This window comes from Myotis myotis, unplaced genomic scaffold (genome assembly GCF_014108235.1).
Source record: "Myotis myotis isolate mMyoMyo1 unplaced genomic scaffold, mMyoMyo1.p scaffold_m19_p_3, whole genome shotgun sequence".
Taxonomy (NCBI): domain Eukaryota; kingdom Metazoa; phylum Chordata; class Mammalia; order Chiroptera; family Vespertilionidae; genus Myotis; species Myotis myotis.
The window spans coordinates 28,538,087-28,560,808 of record NW_023416335.1 but is presented as its reverse complement, the minus strand read 5'-3'; the positions used below and the strand labels follow the sequence as shown (position 1 = coordinate 28,560,808).

Sequence of the window (22,722 nt, the reverse complement as noted above, 5' to 3'; positions counted from 1 at the left end):
GCACGCGCCCCGCCCACCCCGAAGGCGGCCGACACGGCCCCGCCCAGCCCGGAAGGTCCCCGGTCGGGCCCCGCCCTCCCCGAAAGGGGACGGACGCGGCCACCTCCACCCCGGAATGGGCCCGCCCAGCTCCCGCCCACCCCGGAAGAGGACCAGGCACCGCCGCGCCCATCCCGGAAAGGACTGGGTCCGGCTCCCCCCACCCCGGGTTAGCCGCCGGGAAGCGGCGGCTCCGCCTCCGCCTGGCCAGTCGGCGCCCGCCGGAGCGCTGGGGGAGGGGAGGGGCGCCGGGGGGACGGCGTCGGTGCCCGGGCCGCGGGGAGGGGTGTTCTCTCCCGCCCCGGGGAGGGACGCCCCCTTATCTGAGCAGATCGCGGACGTGGTATGAACCCGGGCGCGGGAAGGCTCTGGGAGCCGGAGTTCACGGTACGGGACCAGCCGCCGGTTCTCGCGTGTTCGCGAAGCACGTTTGCACCCCAACGTGGACACAGGTTTGCCCCTCGATAGACGCGCTCACCCGGAGCATGTTTGCATCCCCAACACACCCTGCCTGTCTCAGTCTCCGGGTGAAAGACCAAAGCTAGGAAAGCACCCATTCACCAAGTACCAGTACACGTGGTAGGAAACGTCTGCTTGGGATTCATTTTAAGGTTAAAAAATCATCTAGTCTCTCAAGAACAAAAACATTCTGAATTACGGTTTCAGTGGGACTTTTTAAAGGCGGATTCACTTGAAGTTACTTTCAAATTATCTCGACAAACGTGCCCCTGTTAATATCTTGCAAAACAGTGTTACAAAAATAAACACACAGAAATCTTTGCTCTTGCGGTCCTTAAAGAAGAGCACGGAGACTTCTCAGTTCTTTGGGGGCGGTTGTTTTGTTAATTCTATTGAAAGACAAATCAGTATGTTCCTAAAGCATTAAAATAAAAATTTTTTTTAGATCCCTGGAGTCTAACTGTTTCAAGCTGAACTGTACCCTAATGTAAATTATGCTCTATGCATAACACTAAAATGTTAGAACCTGTTGTTGTGAATTAGGAGACCACCACGTCAAAGCTAAGCGATGCTCCCTGACTACTCAGAGTTCTCCTGGAGTATTGTCCTCTCCTCACTGCCTGCATCCTTACCTCGGTGTTATTTTGTAATGACTCTTGTTTCTAGTACAATGTGCATATTTCTCTCCCTGAGTACTTTTTAGATTGTAAAGTCTTTTGAATCTTGAACTGTACCAGCACTAAATTCAGAAAAGGATTGCTGAATTAATCTGATGAAATCCGTTGTGCATCTGGGAAGAAATTTGGGTGGTAAAATACCTGGTAGAGCCCGGCCTGCACGGCTCAATGGTTGAGCATCGACCTATGAACCAGGAGGTCACGGTTCGATTCCCGGTCAGGGCCCGGATTGCGGACTTGTTCCCCAGTGTGGAGCATGCTGAAAGCCACTGATCAATAATTCTTTGTCATCATTAATGTTTCTCTCTCTCCCTTCCTCTCTGAAATCAGTAACTTTAAAAAAAAAAAAAAAAAAAAAGTATGAAACATGCCAGGTGCATTTAAAAAAAAAAAATACCTGATAGAGGAAGCTCTAATCCAATTATTAGGTGTGCCAGTAAAATAAGAAAATGAACAAAAGGCTTGATTGCAATCTGTGAGAACACAGAATTCAAGGGAAAAACTGGAGGTTTTGAAAACAGATTTAATAACATTGCAGACCAAATCCTGCACACAATCTGGATAGCTGCAGTGTTTGAACTGGTCATAGAAATCATGACTTTTAAATTAACAATGTATCTTCTGTCTTAAGAAAACTGGTCATGCAATGGGTTCAGCCTTTGACTTGCAGCAATTCTACCTTTAATTTTGGGGGGAAGCAAAACAATTACAAGCATAATTCATTATTTAACGATTGTTAAAAATATGACTTCTTTTGCAGGTTGAATATTAAGGTAAAGTAAAAGTGACTGGGAAGATTATATACCAAAAAGGAGAATCTTGTTCATTTGAAATGACCCCCTCCCTAATCTAGGTCAGAACAAGGAAGTGTATTAAAAGAAATCATTCCAAAATATCATGAATGCCATTTCTTAGTCCTTAAATGACAACAAAAAAATGTAGTTCTCAGTATTACATTTTCTTGCAAGGCAAAATCTTGTAAATCCAAAGTAGAAAAGATAATGGGCATTTCAAGTTTGAAATGAATGTGTTGATTTATTTTTTAAGCAGCTCAAAACGTAATTATATATTTATCTCTTATCTTTTACTCCCTTAGGTATGAGCATCTTCAGTTAAACTAGAAATACCATTTTAGAAAAATATATTTACTCTCTATCTACACTCCAAAGAGCAACTGAAACAACCAAGATTCTTCAATGTATCTTCAAAATTAAACACTTTTCCTTAGTGGTATATGTATTGCAAATGCATGATCACAGTTCATTATTTTAGCTATTGGTCTTCTAACCTTGTTAAGAAAACAGTGAAGTCATTCACTGTTTTCTAAAGCAGCGGTTCTCAACCTGTGGGTCGCAACCCCTTTGGTGGTCGAACGACCCTTTCACAGGGGTCGCCTAAGACCATCCTGCATCACAGATATTTACATTACGATTCATAACAGTAGCAACATTACAGTTAAGTAGCAGCGAAAATAATTTTATGGTTGGGTCACAACATGAGGAACTGTATTTAAAGGGCCAGAAGGTTGAGAACCACTGTAAATCTAAAGGAATATCTTTTTATAATTTTATAAAGCTAATAAATATTTTCTGACTTCTTACCCAAAGGGGTAAATTACATGTCTTATGGAATGTAGGCTCCTTATTTGCTACTGTATCCCCAGGGCATAGAACAGTAGCTAGATAGAACATGGTAGGCATACTCATTAAATATTTCTTATTGAATGAGTAAGATGTTTTTGTTTTGTCTGTAAAGTCCATGAAATATGAGAGCAATCATTATTCAGATAGTATCCTGACTTTTAGAAAAGATAACCATGTCCAAATTCCAGCTTGATTGTCGTTAGAAGGAATAAATGATTTCTAACCTTAAGTTCATATAAACACTACTCGGTCAAGAGCCAATGAATGCAAGAGAGAGAACCTATCTCTCTCTCTTGCTGTTGTACTTTAAAACTGCTTGCATGGCCCTAGCTGGTTTGGCTCAGTGGATAGAGCCTCGACCTGAGGACTAAAGGGTCCCGGGTTCGATTCTGGTCAAGGGCACCCATACCTTGTTTGCAGGTTCCGAGGTAACCAATCGTTGTTTCTCTCACATGGATCTTTCCCTCTCCCACTCCCTCTAAAAGAGGAAGAAAAAAAAAGCAATGGGAAAATATCCTCTGTGAGGACAACAAAATAAAAATAAGACAATAAAACTGCTTGCACGCTTAGAGGAAAATTTATAGTTGTTCTTATTCAACTTTGTACTCTCTTTATTCCATGCAAAACATCCATTTCCACATAATGTCATAATATTAGTCCTTGTGCAGATCAATAAATTTTGTTGTATGAAATGAAACTTTCCTTGTGATGTGCTTTTAACTGGGCCAAGACTGGAAAACGTGTGAATCTTTAAGTAAAATAACAGTCATTTCCCCAAATATCAAAGTGAACGTCCTCCAGATGTGGGGCTTGGATGAGGGAATGTAAATAAGAGTGAAGAACAAACCCATTTACTTCAAAGTGTAAATATTATCCGTCGTTTGTCGCCGTAGTAACAAACGTTCCAATGTAAACAATCCATTTCGAATGACAGAACAGCTCCATTTAGCCTCATTTGTTGTACTGGTATCATATCACAAGATGCCCTTCGGGTCGCTGGAAAGAGCACCACTGCGGATAATACCCAATCCAACTTCACAACAATTGGATTGGCCCGAAATATTCCTGGATTGCATGTAGGAATTTTAAGTAAACTCCCAAAGGCCTTGATTGCCACATTGTTGGGTCACGAACACCCCGAATCTCAATCCTAGAGCTGCGTCCGATAGACCTGCAATGTAATTATTTTATGTCTACACGGTGCGCCCAACACATATGGCAACAGGGCAGCCCCGGAGTAATGGGTGAAACCTTCTGAATTAATAAATGGGAGGAAACGCGGAGCCCTGCCCTGGCCCGGCGTCGGCAGAGACGTCACGAGGCTGAGGCTAATTTACAGAGACGACGACCAGACAACCGCGCACCTTGGGGAAGACGGGGCGCGCGGACTGCAGAGGAGGACGGGCGGGAAGAGGGGGCCACCGCGTCGGGCGGCCGCGGCCAGGAAGGACGCGCTGCGGCGCAGGCCGGGACCGGCGGACAAAGGCGGGGTGGCCACGCCTACCAGGCGGAATCTCTGACGTAAGGGGCGGGCCTGTGCGCCGGCCCGTTGTCCAGGCAACGGGATAGTCTGTGCCTCGGCTTTTTAAAAAGCCCCAAATCTGGGAGTTTGGGGTGCGGAGAGGAGCCACTGGGGAGGGGAGGCCGAGACAGCACAGAAAGAGACCCCAGGACCCCGGAGACGCCTGTCCGGCTTAGGTCTAGGTGTCTTTCCCGAAGTGAAGGAGCGGAGTTTGAGAGCAGATTGCAGAGCTCAGGCTGCAAGGGGTCGAGGTCACCCGCCCTCTGCGACGGCCCGGCCGGAAGCAGTTCCCCTCGCGGGCCCCTTTGTCTCCAGACCGCTCAGTGCTGGGCTCTGGCCGGTGACACAAAGGGAGCGCGGTGAGGACCGCGCAGGCGCGGGAGCCGCCGAGATTGCTGGGAGTGGTGGTCCGGCCATGAAAGGGTAGGTGTCCCGCGCGGGCCAGCGGCCGCCCTGGCCATCCAAGTGCGCATGAGCCACCACTTCCGCCCCGCTCGGGCCGCCCAGTCTCCACCCCTCCGCAGGACGCGGGTTTCTAGTACTGTACTGTGTAGTAAAGAGCCTTGGAGGAGCTCTCCGACCTCATCCCGCCTTCTCTTCATGTTGATTGGGCCACTGACATAAAGGCGGCAGTGGACTGGCTCACGGAGTTGTCAGTCTGTTCCGAGACGTATATATACCCCTGCTGCGCGGTGGGCACTAGAGATTGAGGGGCTGAGTGGGAGAAGCCGGAGACTGCCTAGGCGTGCGATGATCTCGAGGCGGCGGTCCTGCGGCTGGACCGGTTCCGTCTGGGTCTTGGGCGGGTCTGGCTGCCACCCCACGTCACCCGGCAGGCATGCAGCGGTGCCGAACAGGCTCTGCCTCCACGTACGAAACTCATAGTAAAGTTTGCGCCTCCTCTGCCGCCTCTTGCCCCCGCGACCCCCGCCCCGGCAAAGGTGACAGACAAAGCCACACCCCCGCGAGGCAGGGCCGGTGAGGGGCGTGAATGCGGCGGGGGCGGGGCCCGCGGGGAGGGGGCAGCGGGGGGTGACGGAGCGCATGCGCTGTGCGGGGGGCCGAATGTTTCCCAAGTGTTTGAAACTGGTATTTGGGTTTTCCACGTTGGACAAGTGCGGCGCGGCGGGCAGCGCGCTCCCCTTCCCGCGCTCGCTCGGCCCGGCCCCGGCCCCTGCGCCGGGGTGCGCGCCCGCACGCCCGCCCGCGCCCGCCCCGCGCCCGAGGCCGCGGAGCGCTGGCCCGGCCCGCCCGCGCCGGGTCCCCGGGCCCAGGCGGCGCGGCTCGCAGATGTAGCGGCGCGGGGCCGGCAGGAGGGGGGACGCCGGCGGGCGGGAGGTTTGCATTTTGCAGGGCTGGGCTCCGAGGGGGCGGGGGCTGGAGGAAGCGGAAAGCCGCGCCGAGTCGCCGGGGATCTCGGTGAACCATGTTGAGCCCTGCCAACGGGGAGCAGATCCACCTGGTGAACTATGTGGAGGACTACCTGGACTCCATCGAGTCTCTGCCTTTCGACCTGCAGAGAAACGTATCGCTGATGCGGGAGATCGACGCGAAATACCAAGGTACGGCGGGATGGATGGGCGGGGGCGGCCGCTCCATCCCCGCGGGTCGTGGCTCGCCGCGGGGCCGCGGGTCGTCCTGTTCCCTTCCCGGGGAGCCCTGGGCCCCTGGCGGCGGCTCTGCCCCGGCAGGAACAAAAGGTCTGGAGCGTCTTTGATTCTCCAAGGTCCTTGTGCGCAAAGCCGGGACACGGAGGAGGAAGGAGAAATGAGAGGTCTCAATGCCAGGCTGCGCGAGCAAAGCGCTCTTTGTAGTGAAGTGACGAGGCGGGGTGCTGCGGGGGAGGGGGCTCAGGGGCGCAGGCTACGGCGCAGGAGGAGGGATGTGCCGCGTTCGCTGGGGCCGAGGGGCGCAGGGATGGGGCTACGCGCAGGGCTGCTGGGAGGGCGCTGCGGACGAGGGGTCCCTGGCCCTGCTCACCATCTCCGGAGCCGCCTCCACCCGGTCCCGAATCTGTTATATAAAGTCTAGGGTCGGTACTATGCGCGGTGTGGCCCCGGTCGCCCCCACCCAGTCCCCCCCGACTCTCCCGCGGCGCTGGACACCGAGTGAGGGACGACACGGCCGGGTGTAGTTAGCGGAGGGCCAGGGCTTTCTTCCGTGCGTACAGCCGGGAAGGGAGGGGAGGATGAGGCAGGTCGACCATCTGTGCTGTGCTCGGGGGGCGTGCGCTTAGACCAGGGGCTTGGAGAGGAACCTGGCACGGGAGAGGACCTGTGGGTCGTCGTCTGCAGCCGCGGCCGCCCAGAGCGCCGGGGAGAAGCGGAGGGCTCATGTCCGCTGGGAATTGTTGGCTGTTGGGGAAACTTTCCTGCCAGGTCAGGCATGGCATGGGGGGCTCTGTTTGGAACGTAGGTCGTCACTCGGAGTTTACTCCTGTTTACAAGGCTGCGCAGCAGGGAAACGGAAGAGTGGGGGGAGGTGGGGAGCCTTCGGCAGCCGCGAAACGCGCAGAAGTCTCCTCTCCGCGAGGCGCCCCTGCGCGCTCTACCAGAAACTCGGTTTCGCAGCGACATTTATAAGAGGCCTATTAGCATATTGGGAACGTCCCGCTTCAACATTCTTTTGATTGGCTGTGGCGTCCCCATGGAATGTCCTTATCAGTCCGCTCCTGAGCCATTGGTCGCCGGGCAGGATGGGGGCGGGCCTTGCGCTGTGACTGGCACCGATCCGTGTTTCCGCGGCCTTCTTTTTTCTCTTTCGTGGAGGGGCTGGGAGGAGGGAGGAGGTTGAATTGATTTGAATGTCTTCGGGTCGCCCGGCTTCCGGCCTTGGATTGGCTATCAGCGCTGCGGGGTGGGCCGTGTTCCCCAGTTCTGCTCCGTGATTTGCTCCCCGTCTGGCCTCCGCCTGCGGCCCGATGACCCCCCATAGGCGGTGGTTCCCGGGGCGGGGTGCGTCGCCCGCTGGACGCCTCCCCATTGGCCTGGTGATGGCCCCGCCCTGACCCTAGGGGGATCGGAGCCAGGCAACTTCCGGCCGCGGAGCAATGGCGGCGCCCCGGTGCCGGGGGCAAGGCTTGTCAGCTGTGTTCCTGGCTCCACCGAGGACGAAGCATATGCCTCCCACCCCGGCCCCAGGGACCCGCCGGACAGGCCAGCGGCCGCGAGGAACGGGGGAAACGTGAGTGACCCGGGAGCTGTCGGTGCCCGGGATGGCTCGGGTAGTGCAGTGATTGAAGAACCGGGGTATTTGTGTTTGGCGGCCTTTGCAGAATTCGTGGTCACTGGCACTGTCAATTAGCACTTTCCTAGATGACGAAAAAAAAAGCATCTTCTAAAAATGTCCTGACATCCACGTCGTACCCCTTAAAGATACTTCCTTCTTTACTCCTATGAAGAAACCTGTCGCTGTTCAGTGAATACATGCTGCGGCCCTTATTTGACTCCGGAGAGAATGAATCCCACCCCACCCGGCACCTCTGAAGCCAGCGCTGTTGAGTGAGCTGTAAAGCCTAACCCGTCATGATAATAGAACACATTGGGTTGGCACTTACTATAAATGCAGCATAGTTCTAAAAAATTAATAAAGACCTGTGTTGCAAGTCAAAGTTGCTTAACAGTCTTTTGCTTAGTGTGCATCAGTTGGAGATTAATTCATAAGGATGGATTATAATCTGCCAATTTTAAATGGCCTTTGAGGTTATTCTTGAATTATTGGATTCAAAATTATTTTTGAATTATTTTTCAAGCTTTATTTTTTAAATCCCGCCCAACCACCCACCATGGGAAGTCAGCTTCATAAAGAACTTAAGTGCAAACCTTATGTAAAAATTAAAATACATTTCTGATCATTGGAAAGGTCAGATTAAATTTTGCTGAATTCTTATTTAAACCTTAACATTTCTTTCGTAGTGCCATTGCTTTCCCACAGTAATGTTGCTGTGGAGCATTTCTAGATGAGAGGGGTCAGCAGCCGTTTGCGCTGATGGGGCTGAAGAAACGGGTTTCCTGGCCAGATGCCTCCCTGGTTAGCGCTGGTGTTCCTCCTGACAGACATGTGTACTTGCACGGCTTTGTTAATAGAGTACTTTGCTTGGGGCATCCAAGAAATACATACCATTATGAAGGTAACAATTACTTATTGCTAATGTTGTGATGTTTGTTTCTTTCCTACAAGAGAGGCTTCACATGAATGTAAGCTTGCTTGTGATATAAAAGAAGCTGTATTTATTAAAATTTTAAATTAACCATATGGTAGAATTGTCCTCTTTTCTATGAAATGTTAAAACTGTCTCTAGAAATTTGGCTACTTATTAAGCCAAATGATAGTTTTGTAATGTGCAGTTTGTTTAAAAATAAATGGCAGAAACTCATTTTAAGATGAAATAGAACTTGGATTAAGTGGGGCATAGCTATTTATTTTCAGAATTAATTACTATAAGAGACTGTAAGGCTGTGGCATTCCTCCTTCCTGGTGAGAGACTGTCTTCGAACAACCCTTTCACAGGGGGCACCTAAGACCATCGGAAAACATATATAATTACATGTTGTTTTTGTGATTAATTACTATGCCTTAATTATGTTCAATTTGTAACAATGAAATTGGGGGTCACCACAACATGAGGAACTGTATTAAAGGGTCCCGGCATTAGGAAGGTTGAGAGCCACTGGTCTACATTGTTTCTCTAAAATATCTTCAGTGATATTTTGTTTAAGAATATAGCCTGGAAAATAATACTTACAGTTTAGGTAAACTTCAGTGTTTGCCTAAGTTCATATGTTTACCCTAATTTTAGATTTATCCCTTATAACTATTTGGAAATTAAACCTGGGCGATAGCCACATTTTACACATTTTCTCCCCACATCTCCACATACACACTTCATAATGGAGAGTAGGATTCCCTGGTTTTGAGAGCCTGAAAAAGGTTTTCAGGAGAAAAGTCTGATACTATCTAACTGTACTATTTGGGGAAATAACTGGAAATTTCTACCTGTGTATTTAGGCTTTTGGCAAGAATGTTTATTTTCCTTATTTCAGTCAGATTTTTTAACAGCTTTTATTTCTTGAGAAATTGCCTAGTTACATTTTAAATTCACTTATACTGTCTTCCTACCTGTCTGAGAAGATTTACATTTATTTTTAATTTATTTTAGTTATGTTTTACAATCTGTAGCTATAAACGTATTATTATTTAAGCAGTAAATGCAAAAGCAAAATCAGCAAGGCCAGATTGTCAAACCTTTCTTGTTTTCAGTAATACATGCTAGGATGAAAGTGATGCGACTGATAAATTGAAGCTCTGGATTATAAGTAACATTTATTTTTATTTATTATATAAATCCTCACCTGGGGATATTTTTCTGTTGCTTTTTAGAGAGTGTGGAAGGGGGGAGGGAGTAGGAGAGAGAGATAGAAATATTGATATGAGAGAGACACATTGATTGGTTGCCTCTGGCCTGAGCCCCAACCTGGGCCAGGGATGGAACCTGCCACCCAGGTACATGCCCTTGACCAGGAATTGAACCCAAGACCTTTCAGTATTTTGGCCGACACTCTTAACTACTGAACACCAGCAAGGGCATAAGTAATATTATATACATGCTGTAATCTCATAGGGTATTGTGGACATTAGTACATAAAATAAAAGGAATAAAGGCCTTTAATTATTAGAAAATATTTGAATAAAAACAATGGAAATATAGAACATAGTCACAAATTTTATTGAAAATAAAAATTTGGACCCCAGCGCTTCATCTAAATGTGAACTTTCCCCCTAATTGCCCATCCCAGGAGTATTTGTTACTTACGCTTCTGCACACACACAGAATCCCTTGGAGAACTTTGGCACTATGCTAAATGAGAACTGTGTTGACATTTGTATTTAGTTCCAGGGATTTTTTTCAACAGGAAAAAGAAAAGATCTGCTGAGAGGGTATACAAGTTATAAGATTTTTCATACTAAGAAGCCTTGCATTGATTATTTCTGTGCTTTGCAATTACATTTTCGTAGACTAGAGAATTAAATAAAAAGCTTGATAATGTTATAGTGTGGGTGTAATGCTTACTTTTTCCTTTGCAGAAATCCTGAAGGAGCTAGATGAGTATTACGAGAAGTTTAAGCGGGAGACGGACAGCAACCAGAAGAGGAGAGCGTTGCACTGCATTCAGAGAGCCCTGATCCGCAGCCAGGAGCTGGGCGACGAGAAGATCCAGATTGTGAGTCAGATGGTGGAGCTGGTGGAGAACAGGACCAGGCAGGTGGACAGTCACGTGGAACTCTTTGAGGCACACCAAGAGGTCAACGACACCACTGGCCACAGTGGCAAAGCCGGCCAGGATAAGTCCAAGAACGAGACAATCACACAGGCAGAAAAGCCCAATAACAAGAGGTCTCGGAGACAGCGCAATAATGAAAATCGGGAGAATGCAGCCAATAATCACGATCATGATGACATCACCTCAGGAACGCCTAAGGAGAAGAAAGCAAAGGCGTCCAAGAAGAAGAAACGCTCCAAGGCCAAAGCAGAGAGGGAAGCATCCCCTGCAGACCTTCCCATCGACCCGAACGAGCCCACGTACTGTCTGTGCAATCAGGTCTCCTATGGAGAAATGATCGGCTGTGACAATGACGAGTGCCCCATCGAGTGGTTCCACTTCTCCTGTGTAGGACTGAATCATAAACCAAAGGGCAAGTGGTACTGTCCCAAGTGTCGGGGGGAGAACGAGAAAACAATGGACAAAGCCCTGGAGAAATCCAAAAAGGAGAGGGCTTATAACAGGTAGTTGGTGGACCTTGCTGAACAGGGAGGAGAACTAAGCCAGTGTATTTATTACATTGCCACCTTTGGTGAGGCGCAAAGACTGTACAATGTATATTTTTAAAGAATGTTAGAAAAGGAGCCATTCCTTTTGTAGGGATGGCAGTGATTCTCTGCCTTTTGTTTTCATTGGTACACGTGTAACGAAAGTGGTCTGTGGATCAACATTTTAGAAGCTTACAAATATAGGTTTGAATTAAACACTCAAGTGAGTCTCAGACTGTTGTTTCTTTTTTTTGGCTGGGAAGTTGATTTGGAAGCAACCTAACACATTAAATGTAAAAAGAAAAGATTCATTTAGCTACTGTTTTATTTTAACAAGAATAATGTTACTTCAGGAACAAATTTTTAAAAAATTAGCCAAGTTGCTAAATCTTCTTGCTATCATAATATATATCCATATAACAATTCAATAAAAAGGTTTCAAGTTTAAAGATTATTTTATCAAAAGGTAAATTGTCATTTTACATGACAAACATTTTATATTCTGTCATGTTACCCCAAATGGCCAGATTTAAATGATTGGGTACATTTTTTATTAAGCCAAGTAGAAGTGGTCTAGTCATGGAATTTCAAAATCATGCTTTTGCTATTACACATCCTAGTGTAGCGTATTTAATTTATATAGGGTATATAAATGTACATTTCCAAGTGAACTTGCACTTGCTGTATTATAATCAGAAGTGCAGCCAGATGCCATTGTGAAATGAAGGTGTGTTCCCTGCTATGTGCATGAGAGCTGTATAGAAGTGACATCAAGAAATAAATGAAATTTAGCTAGTTCCTCTAGCAGTATATTTAATTTTGACATAAGTGATTTTTAAATTTTTATCTTAAAAATTGGTACACCAGCAGTTTAGACAAAGCCTTAAGCAAAATTTTGTATTATTGTTCTCACTTATTAATGAAGTAGAAGTTACATAATTGCTGGCAAATAAATGTCAAAAGAGTATATATCAAGACCAGGAGTTGGAAAAGTATTGCCCACAGGCCAAATCCAGCCCTCCACCCGTTTTTGTATGTCTGTGAGCCAAGAATGATCTTTACATTGTTAAATGGTTAAAAAAAAATCAAAAGAATTCTATTTTGTGACACATGAAAATTATATGAAATTCAAATTTTAGTGTCCATAAATAAAGTTTTATTGGCACACAGCCATGCTCATTCACTTACACATTGTCTGTGGCTGTTTTTGTACAATGGCAGAGTTGAGTGGCTGTGACAGAAAGGTCATATGACCACAAAGCAGAAAATACTTTTATTTTCTGGCCCTGAGTTTGCTGACTTGGTTTAGACTAACTTTTTGCATGATAATCTGTGTCCTTATCTGCCCGTTTATTGAAAGGGTCAATGGGATTTCTATATCTAAGTGAGACATGAGTCACTTTACCCATATATTGCAGAGAATTAGTGTCTCTCCATAGTTGTTCTACATCCTCTATGAAGCTGCCACAAGGAAGCTTTGAGTAACCACTGCAGCATCTAAGAATATATGTGGCATTTGTTGTAAGTAAAACAAGTTGTTTTTTTATTATTTGATAAACTATTGAGAACTTTGTGTCAAACTTAAAGTGTTCTTACAGTGAATTGCCATTGTAAGGGGCTGTTTGTTAGAGCAATGCAGATTGTACATGATCATACATGAAAATGAACTTTTTGCATATTAGTGCCTACAAATAGGCATTTACTTTCCAGCAAAACTCCAAAACATTTAAAAATCTTGAGTGCTAAAATTTGGTAAGATTTATTTAGACAAACAATAAACAAAAAATACACTATATGAAATAATTTTAAAGTACTTGATAATAATTCAGTGATAATAAAAGTAGTTTAAAAGAATCTTTGCTTACATAAAACTACTAATTTTTTATTTCTGTTTTAATTAATTAAAGCTAATAATGAAAATTAAGTTATGGGAGTGAAGATTGAATAGAACATAGTTGCTAATACCAGATTTCTTTATATTTATTTAGTTTTCGTGTGAACAGTTGTATTAGAGATAAGCACAGAGAGGCCAAACCTTGCTGTATTTGAATGCATCTTTGTCCCTTAGGGGTTTGATCTTCAATACTTTTGCCTAACTATTGACCCATGGTTTTTCACTTTCAAAAGACCTATTTCACATAGCATGGTTCTGAGAAATAAATGAAGGTAAGTGAATGACACTTGGATGATGTTAATCAAATGCTGGATATTTTTTTCTGCCTTTAATGTTTCAATAAGGACAAATGGAGAGGCATTTTTTTTTTCTTTGAAAAATATGGAACATTATAGAGGCAGGGATTGGATTTGGCAGTCTTAAATCACTTTTAATTCCCTTGGAAGGAAAAGTTTAAAAATCACAGAAATAGGGGAAGAAAGGGGACATATGTAATACTTTCAACAATAATTATTTTTAAAAAAACCACAGGTAAGTACTTAGTACATCAAGATTTAGACTTTAATTTTTAAATTTATTGATTTTAGAAAGAAAGAGAGAAAGAAACATTGATTTGTTGCTCCACTCATTTAAGCATTAATTGGTTGACTCGTGTGTGTGCCCTGACTGGAGATCAAACCCCACAACCTTGGATTATCAGGACTATAACCAATTGAGCTACCTAGCCAGGGCAAGATTTAGGCTTTAGATATTGATTAAATACAATAAATAGAAAGATCCAGGTAACTCTGGGGCAGTGCTAAAAATGGGATTGAATTTTTTTGAAAATAGATTAGTGAAAAGCTATTGTAGAACACTTGCTTATTTTTTATTAAAACTTTTTAATTGAAGTGTAATTGACAGCATTATTTCCAGGTGTACAACATGATGATTTGATATTGTATGTGTTTTGAAATGATCACAAGTCTAGTTAACATTTGTCATTATATATAGTTAACAATTTTTTTAAAAAAAATACATTTTTATTGATTTCAGAGAGGAAGGGAGAGAATTATCAATCAGCTGCCTCCTGCATGCCCCCTACTTGAAATTGAGCCATGATCTCCTGGTTCATAGGTTGGCATTCAGTCACTGAGCCACACTGGCTGAGCAACAAAAATTTTTTTAAATCTTGTGATAAGGACTTTAAAAATTTGCTCTCATACACTTTCAAATATGCAACAAAGCATTATTAACTATAGCCACCATGCTATACATTACACCTCCATGACTGATTTTATAACTGGAAGCATGTACTTACCTTGTGACCTTCACCCATTTTACCCACTCCCACCCCTGCCTTTGGCAACCACCAGTTTCTTATATTTAACTAGAGACCCTGTACATGGATTCGTGCACTGGTGGGGTCCCACAGCCTGGCCTGTGTCCTCTCACAATCCGGGACCCCTCGGGATCTCAGAGAGCCAGTTTCAGCCTAATACCTGCAGGCCAGGCTGAGGGACCCCACCAGTGCACAAATCCATGCACCAGGCCTCTAATATGCATATAAGATCTTTGGTTATTCTCTTTCCACCCTCGCCACTCCCCCTCCCCACTTCCCTCTGAGATTCATCAGTCTGTTCCATGTTTCCATGCGGGTGGTTTCTGCTCTTGGCATTGAGCGTCTGCCCCCTGGTGGTCAGTACGCGACATAGCTACCTGCCAGTTGGCCGGTTGCTTAGGCTTTTTATATGTATAGATAACCAAATTATTACAGTTCAGATAGGTTCTAAAATGTTTCCATTAGAATGGAATACTTCATTTAAAACTGAACTAAGGAAATTTGGTTCATTCATTTAACTAGTGTGCATTGAGTAGTCATGGCTGGCATTCCTGGGGCAGGGGGCACAGAGAGGGCTGTACTCCAGGTCCTGAGAAAGAATACTGACTACAGTGACAGGACCCATGGCCACCCACAGAGATATATCTTCCAGTGACTCAGGCATTGTGGTGGTGTGTTGGTACCCTCGACTATCAGTGGTTACAAGTTCTGAAGTAATAAAGCATTTACCAAAGTAAAAGCCACTTTATTATTACTATATACGTATTTTAGAAAGACTGAGTACTTGAAATAACCTTTTGTGTCATTCATACAGTGTTCTGGGTAAAATGTATCAAGATATTAAACCCTTTCATTAGGCAAAATATGTTAACTTTTCATTAATTTTTTGGCTATGCACTTTTAAAGACTGCTTTTGCAGATCTAGCTTTTCTAGAAGTAATTTATGAATCGTATTCACTGGCATGTATAGAACAAGATTTTAGAAAAAATTGTCTTCCTCTAGGTTTTAGTTTGTAATCCAGTCCTCTTTAATATTTTTGTTGTTTGTTAATCCTGACACGATTTTTTTCCATTGATTTTTAGGGAGGGAGGGAAGGAGGGAGGGAGGGAGGGAGGGAGGGAGGGGAGGAGGGAGGGAGGGAGGGAGGGAGGGAGGGAGGAGGGAGGGAGGGAGGGAGGGAGGGAAGATGGAGAGAAAGAGAGAAACATTGATGTGAAAGAAACACATCAATCAGTTGCTTCCTGCACACACCCTGACAGAGGCCAGGACCCGAACCTGTGACCCTTTGGTGCGTGGGCTGATGCTCACAGTGGTTCTCAACCCTTTAACACAGTTCCTCATGTTGTGGTGACCTGCAACCATAAAATTATTTTCGTTGCTACTTCATAACTGTAATTTTGCTACTGTTATGAATCGTAATGTAAATATCTGATATGCTGCCCTGGCTGGTTTGGCTCAGTGGATAGAGTGTCGGCCTGCGGACTGAAGGGTCCCGGGTTCGATTTCCTGTCAAGGGCATGTACCTTGGTTGCAGGCACATCCCCAGTAGGGAGTGTGCAGGAGGCAGCTGATCGATGTTTCTCTCTCATCGATGTTTCTAACTCTCCATCCCTCTTCCTTCCTCTCTGTAAAAAATCAACAAAATATATTTAAAAATAAATAAATAAATAAATATCTGATATGCTATATGTGTTTTCCGATGGTCGCGACCCACAGGTTGAGAACCGCTGCACTATGACATCCCAGCCAGGGCCATTCCTCTTTCATTTTGGGGTCCAGGTGGTTTTAGGCAGTTTGGGAGGTAGACTTTTGGGTTTGTTTAATCTGGAGAAATTGCTAGTTAATTACTGCTTGGGACACTTATGTTCTCATCACCCTCTCAGGCTACATGTATGGAGGGCTCAGAAAGATAACTGGAAAAAGGTGAATCAAGATAGTCTCTTGAGGTTTTTATGAGGGTCTTTGTTTTAAATATTTTAACTATTCGGTTGCTTTCCTCACAAACCAGTGTGCTGTGTCCCCTCCCCCCCAAAAAGGATGACAACAAATACATAGTTTTAACTGGAATAAAGAAGAAGATTAGGTCACTTCCCTTGCCTCAGAACTTTGTATTTTTTAAAATATGTTTTTATTGATTTCGAAGAGAGGATGGGAGAGGGAGAGCTAGAAACATCAATGCGCCCTGACCAGTAATCTAACTGGGACATCCCTTCTCCCCTCTTGTTCATGGGTTGATGCTCCACCATTGAGCCACACCAGCCAGGCAGAACTTTGTATTACCTGATTTTGTTCATAAAGATGGGGTTGATACCTTCTCGTTTAAAATCCCTACTTTAAAAAGAAGTCACAGCAAACAGTAACAGTTTAAATCATGATTTGGACCATTCAATGCTTTGTTAAACCAGAGTTTTCCTATTAAAATGCTTTTGTTTAGGCAACTCCTCTTGAAGTTTCTCAGCATCGCTGACATATAGAAATGACAGCCACCATTAATTGTCTGCTGGGTGCTAGTACTGTGCTAGGTTCTTTGGAGACTTTATGTAAACTCTTTAAAACAGCCCCACCATGAAGATGTTAGTGTTTCTGGTGAGGATGCTAAGACCCAGGTGAGGGGGCCTGATTCACACCAGGTCACCCATCCCATACTTGGCTGCAAACTGTTCTCTCACCACCATCATACACCGAAAGGCCCGCCCAGTGGTCAGAACCTGGCACTGTTACCCCCTATTAATGGATGCCAGGAGCAAGCTAAATGTTCACAGCGATCTTGTCTCTGTTCTCACTGCCCTGTGTGGTAGGGAATTACTCTCAATTTATGACAAAATCTGAAGATAAACTTGTAGAGCAACGCTGAAATAGGAGCCCAGGGCAGTCAGCCTCATTGCTGGACTTCTTACTTGACCGAAAGGCCTGTGCTCCCCAGCACAGCATGTGCACCTGCCTTTCCTCCAGGGAACCCGTGCACTGGCATAGCAGGCTTCTTGTCTTGCCCTGTAGCAACTTCTAGGATTGTATTTATACCCAGAAGGTTTTAAGCAGTCTACCAGGAGCAGGGTGCTGTGCTAGAATTACCATGAGATTTGAAGTCAGAAGGCTTGAATCGAGACTAGTTTACCCCAGTCTAACCTGGGGGAAGTCACGCCTCAGCCTGTGTCCTCAGGTCAAATAAGGCCAGTGATAATGAGTATTTCAAGGAGAACCAACCTAGCTAATGTGTGACAGTACTGTATTAATGTTAAACACCACGCAAATAATGGTTTGAGTAATATTTTTAGTCAATTGATGAGTCTAGTTAGCAGGTATCTTCTGCAAAATGAAATTGAGGTTCCTTACAGCTAGAGTCAAGTCTGGCCTTAGAAGAAAGTGGTCACTTCCTCTTTCATCCTGCCTGAGGAGTAAGCCTGCAGCTGCTTTTCTGTAAATGACCTTTGTAGAACACAGAAGTAAAGAAGTAGAGCTTTTATTTGCAGCATCAAAGTATTACACTTCTTTTTTTTTTCTAGAAGTGCAATATTTTTAAATGGTTAATACTTGATAATTTGGTTAGATTTTGATCATCCACTAATTCAATATATTCTGTTATAAAACTTTATAAAACCAATTGTAAATAATTGTTCATAGGGTTTATTAACCATTTATTCATTTACAGTGATGCTTAGGAATAGTTTGCTGTCTCTCAAGTTTGTTTACTTTGCATGAGAAATTGCTTGATAAATATTTGTTTCCTCTATCATTATATCTAAGCATCAATTTTTTGTTGTTACTCCTCACCCGAGGATATATTTTCCCTTGCTTTTTTTAGAGAGAGTGGAAGGGAGAGAACGGGGGAGGGGGGAGAGAGAGAAAAAAAGAGAGAAACTTCAATGTGAGAAAGACACATCCATTGGTTGCCTCCTGCATGGCCAGGCATCGAACCTGCAACCCAAGTACCTGCTGTGGACTGGATTTGAACCTGCAACCCTTCGGTGCACGGGCCGACATCTAAGCATCAATTCTGGTTGCAAGTAACAGTAATTAACTGATTATGCCTTAAGGACAGATGGAAAAGATGAAAGTCCAGAATCAGAGCAGCTACGAGGACAGGCAGCATGGCTTTCTCTCTGTAGCACAGATGTGACTTGAGAAATAGTTTGGCCCAGGGGGAAACAGACCCACTTGGCATCAACTGTGGCCAAGGGGGCAGATAGCATGCTAGACGCTGAGTTACTGCAAGTCTGTTTTGGACAGTCAGGTGCTATGTTTAGAGTAAGTCTTTCTGTTTTTAAAATCCTTGCCCTGATAGATGTCATGTTTTAAATGGATAGTTATACTGCCACCATGGCAACCAGATTAGATCTGGCCTCATTCTTTCCCCACCAGTTGGGATGTAAAGTGAGTAAAAAGTAGGTGGTGGTGACGATTTTAATTATTCCATGGTCAGTATACATGATTTAAAAAATTTTTTTATTCTTTGCATCATTGATCTCCATAAACATGCAAAATTGAAAGTTGACTAATAGTGAAATACAGAAAGATCTACCCATAAAATAGCAGTTAATTGAAGGTACTAATACATGAGGATGAAAAAGGGGATTTCACTTTGCAAATTTTGAAACCTTATTTCTGGACTGAAGCAGGTTAACAAAAATGAAAACTGGATTGAGCTGCCAGAGGAAAGGAGGAGAATAGAATGTACGAGGGCAATCATGAAGCAGTTTGTAGGGTTTATTCATAGTACTCTATTTAAAAAATGATCTGAAAGTTCAATGTAAAGTAAGTATAGTATTATCATTTATTAAGTTCTGACAGGACATACTGGGGTGGTACAAATCTTAGATAAAGCTATAATCCTGCCACTGAGCTTGCAGAGCAAACTAATTTTTGAAAAATATATGATAACTAAATACAGCATAGGAGATCATACCAGAAAAAAACTCAAAGTGGCAGGTTCACTATAATTACATGGATGAATTTACTAATTTTACTTCCTGTTGATCCTATAACATTACTTTGCAGTATGACTTATGACAACTTTATTCATATGTAATTTTAGTATTTGGCATAGGAAAGAAGCTAATGAATGACATTTCTGGCGTCCCAATAAAGTCATAACATTGGAGCATGCATGGGATAAAAGATTATTCCATCTCCAAGAGCATATGTTCCCGCATCTGTGATGGGGCAACTTGGAATGGTGATAGTTGGCAGGGCCAGGCAAACATTCCTTGAGTGCAGAAAAAGCAGGTCAATCCTAGAAATAAAGATGTGGACCATAAAATAAAAATGATATCATTGAAAGAACATACCAATCTGTGGAAGCCATGAAGAATTTCTGATCAATATGGTGCATTGAGATAGCCCCCAAACACTAAAAATGCTGGATGAAATGTGAGGGAGGGAAAAAGTTTTAAATACACAGGAGCAAACACAAGAAAGGAAATTTCCTCGTGTGCTAACACAAAGGAAATCAGAGTAAGAATAGAAAGCATCTGCTGACGAGATAGGCAGGTGATAGGTTGCCCAATCAAAACTCATCCCCCCTCCCCACCGCTAGCCACAGTGTTGAGTATAAGAATGGGCAGGTACCCCAAGTCCATCACTGTGTATCTTGCCTGGAACTTTGTTTCTGGAGCCACCAGCATGATTACTTTTTCTCTTTCCACTGGAGCTGCCAACCAGTGATGATTTTGAGCTGGGGTTTATGGGGGTTGCCTTACCCACCACGTGGAGAAAGTCCTCCCTGGGAAATGGAGAGAAATAGAGCTACCTGATGGCATCTTTTGAATACCTGAAGCAACGTGAACCCCTGGAACCATCCAGTTATGTGAGTCAATAAATTATTTTGTTCTTAAGCTAGTTCCACTTGGGTTTATATACTGAACAAATCAACGACCACTTCCCAATCCTGCTAACTTCCCCCAAGATAACAGATATCAGCAGTTGGTGAGTATAAGTAGCTTCAGATCGTTTTTTAAATAAAACAACAGACACTCCTCTCCGGTTGTTTCATACTCCCCCCATCACAGGCGGGGCCTGATTTCCCCTCCCCTGGCCCCTGTGAGCCTTCCTACCTATCCTCACGAGGAGTGTGCAGCAGGCAGGACACCTGACTGACTGATCCCTCTTCTCCACAGATGCTCACCCTTGGGACACAGCCACTTGTGAAGGCCAGACAGGTATTCCTGCTACGTCTTCAGCTGAGTCGCAATTTGGAGCCAGTGCCAGCCACCAGACACGAGAGTGAGTGAGCCTGCAGATGACTCCAGCATCAGGTGGTTGCCAAGTGAGTACAGACAGCTGCACCATCCAGCCTACACAAATCACAGATTCCTAGCAAGTTAATGCTGGGGTGGCTTGCTATATAGCAACAGATAACCAGAATAATACCTATGCAAAGACACACTTTCGCTTTGCTTTTCATACGCTATGTATCAATCTTCAACTAGCTAAAGTGTGTCTTTGCCCTGGAGATCTTTCTATGTCACTACATTAAGATTAATTAACATTTAATTAACTACTGCAAATAATTTTTTCCTAAACACTTTTTTCCTAAGCGTTTATTTAAACACTCCTCCAATTGAAGTATATACTTGCTATTTGAATCTTCTCATGCAGATATATGGTGTATATATTTCCATTTACTCATGGTATTGATTATATCTTTTAGTGAAATTTTATAGATTTCTTCATATTTCTTACTGATACTTTATATTTTAGTTGCCACCATACAGGGACCAATTTTCTCATGATTTTGCTTTATTGGCTATTATTGGCATGTAAAACAGCTAATTGTTGTATGTCAATTCTTTTTTATATTAAGTTTCTGTTTTTTTGTAATATATTTTTATTTATTTCAGAGAGGAAGAGAGAGAGAGAGAGAGAGAGAGAGAGAGAGAGAGAGAGAGAGAGAAACATCAATGATGAGAGAGAATCATTGATCACTGGGGATGGAGCCCACAACCCAGGCATGTGTCCTGACCAGGAATCAAACCCTGTGACCTTCTGGTTTATAGGTCAATGTTCAACCACTGAGCCATCCCAGCCAGGCTGTCAATTCTTTTTTTCTTTTTTTTTTTAATATACTTTATTGATTTTTTACAGAGAGGAAGGGAGAGGGATAGAGAGTTAGAAACATTGATGAGAGAGAAACATCGATCAGCTGCCTCCTGCATACCTCCTACTGGGGATGTGCCAGCAACCAAGGTACATGCCCTTGACTGCAATCGAACCTGGGACCTTTCAGTCTGCAGGCCAATGCTCTATCCACTGAGCCAAACCAGCCAGGGCAAGGCTGTCAATTCTTGATCTGGCCATCTTGCTTGCTGAAATTTCTCATTAATTTTAGAATTTTGTCAGTTGACTTGGCAATTTACTAGGTATAAGATCATCACTACAGAAGAACCAGTGCATTTCCAAGGCTGATGGTGGGCATTCCCACCTAGAACCCATCTCTCTCTACCTTTCTTCATCAGAGTCTTGTTCTGATTCTAATGGAAATGCTTTGAATAGTTCACATTATTCTAATGTTGACAGAGATTTCTAGTAAATCCTGTTTGTCAGGTACAGAAAGTTCTTCCTGTGGTTTCTGGTATTTCCAGAAATTGTTGAATTTTATCAGTTACCTGTTTTGTTGTTGTTGTTGTTATTATTGTTGTTTTTCATTTGTGTAATTGAAGAGTTACTTGTTTTTGAGTGAGGGTGAGGGTGGGGGTGGGAGCAGCAACAGACATGTGGATCTTTTTTTTTAACATTTAGTAAATCTTCTAATTTTGAAAAATCTTGGCTTTGCTGGAATAAGCTCTTCCTAGACATGCTATTCTTTTAATGCACTTCTGTATTCGATTTGATAATATTTTAGTATTTTTATGTCTGTGAGATAGGCTTTTTATTTAAACATAGTTATTCTATGATGTTTGTGTGATTGTTTTGATATCTGAAGTCTTTGAGGATTTTATTTTGCTCAGTTGTAGCACCTTGTTTCTTTTGTTTGTGTGGTTCTTTGTTTACTTCTTTTTATTGTGAAACAACTCATCTCTTTGGAATTTTACCTGCAGGCATTCTTGCGGCCTCCATTAAAGGTGAGTGAGTTCCTCCATTAGAGACTTGCTTTTTCTTTTGCAAACTTACTAGCAATCTGGAAACCAAGTTAAATGAAAATCCCACGGGGGGGGGGGGGGGGGGGTCTTTTTCTTCCTTTCTTTCTTCCTTCTTTCCTTCCTTCCTTCTTTCCTTCCTTCCTTCCTTCCTTCCTTCCTTCCTTCCTTCCTTCCTTCCTTCCTTCTTTCCTTTCTTTCTTTTCTTCTTTTCTTTTTAAATTAGGTTGTTGTGGGGTTTTTTTTTAACCCTCACTTGAGGAAATTTTTTCATTTATTATTACAG

General features: G+C 43.9%; 2 protein-coding genes and 1 long non-coding RNA gene across 10 annotated transcripts in view; 2 read left to right on the top strand and 1 right to left on the bottom strand.

The window, feature by feature from the left end:
* CARS2 (cysteinyl-tRNA synthetase 2, mitochondrial) overlaps positions 1-4,395 on the bottom strand; it is a 39,215-nt gene extending 34,820 nt beyond the window's left edge. Inside the window, exons 1-2 of one of the 2 annotated variants that reach the window (XM_036300407.1) lie at positions 4,183-4,395; positions 3,228-3,296 (exon numbers count right to left, since the gene is read on the bottom strand). The gene's annotated coding sequence lies outside the window, so the exon portion shown is untranslated. The remainder of the gene's footprint in view (positions 1-3,227; positions 3,297-4,182) is intronic. The other variant, XM_036300409.1, reaches the window with a different exon arrangement.
* LOC118651354 lies at positions 135-2,408 on the top strand. The gene is made up of 2 exons (XR_004966208.1): positions 135-426; positions 2,272-2,408. It is a non-coding gene; the product is annotated as an uncharacterized LOC118651354 (long non-coding RNA).
* A 642-nt stretch (positions 4,396-5,037) lies between the features above and the next one.
* Positions 5,038-11,381, top strand: ING1 (inhibitor of growth family member 1). 7 transcript variants are annotated; one of them, XM_036300418.1, is made up of 4 exons: positions 5,266-5,281; positions 7,741-7,847; positions 8,255-8,469; positions 10,425-11,381. In XM_036300418.1, the coding sequence occupies exons 3-4, from the start codon at positions 8,328-8,330 to the stop codon at positions 11,126-11,128; spliced, it is 846 nt and encodes a 281-aa protein (XP_036156311.1). In that variant the 5' UTR covers positions 5,266-5,281; positions 7,741-7,847; positions 8,255-8,327; the 3' UTR covers positions 11,129-11,381. The 7 variants fall into 7 exon arrangements, with proteins under 7 accessions (XP_036156316.1, XP_036156311.1, XP_036156315.1 ...); XM_036300420.1 differs by lacking the exon at positions 5,266-5,281 and adding an exon at positions 6,275-7,523 and having other exon boundaries at positions 7,741-7,840; XM_036300417.1 differs by lacking the exon at positions 5,266-5,281 and adding an exon at positions 6,276-7,523.
* Positions 11,382-22,722: the final 11,341 nt, after the last annotated feature.

Excerpts from the sequence above, each read along its gene's own strand:
- ING1 (XM_036300418.1), top strand. The coding sequence starts at position 8,328 with ATGGGGCTGAAGAAACGGGTTTCCTGGCCAGATGCCTCCCTGGTTAGC. Across the intron at positions 8,470-10,424 it reads AAATACATACCATTATGAAG|AAATCCTGAAGGAGCTAGAT; the intron begins GTAACAATTACT and ends TTTCCTTTGCAG.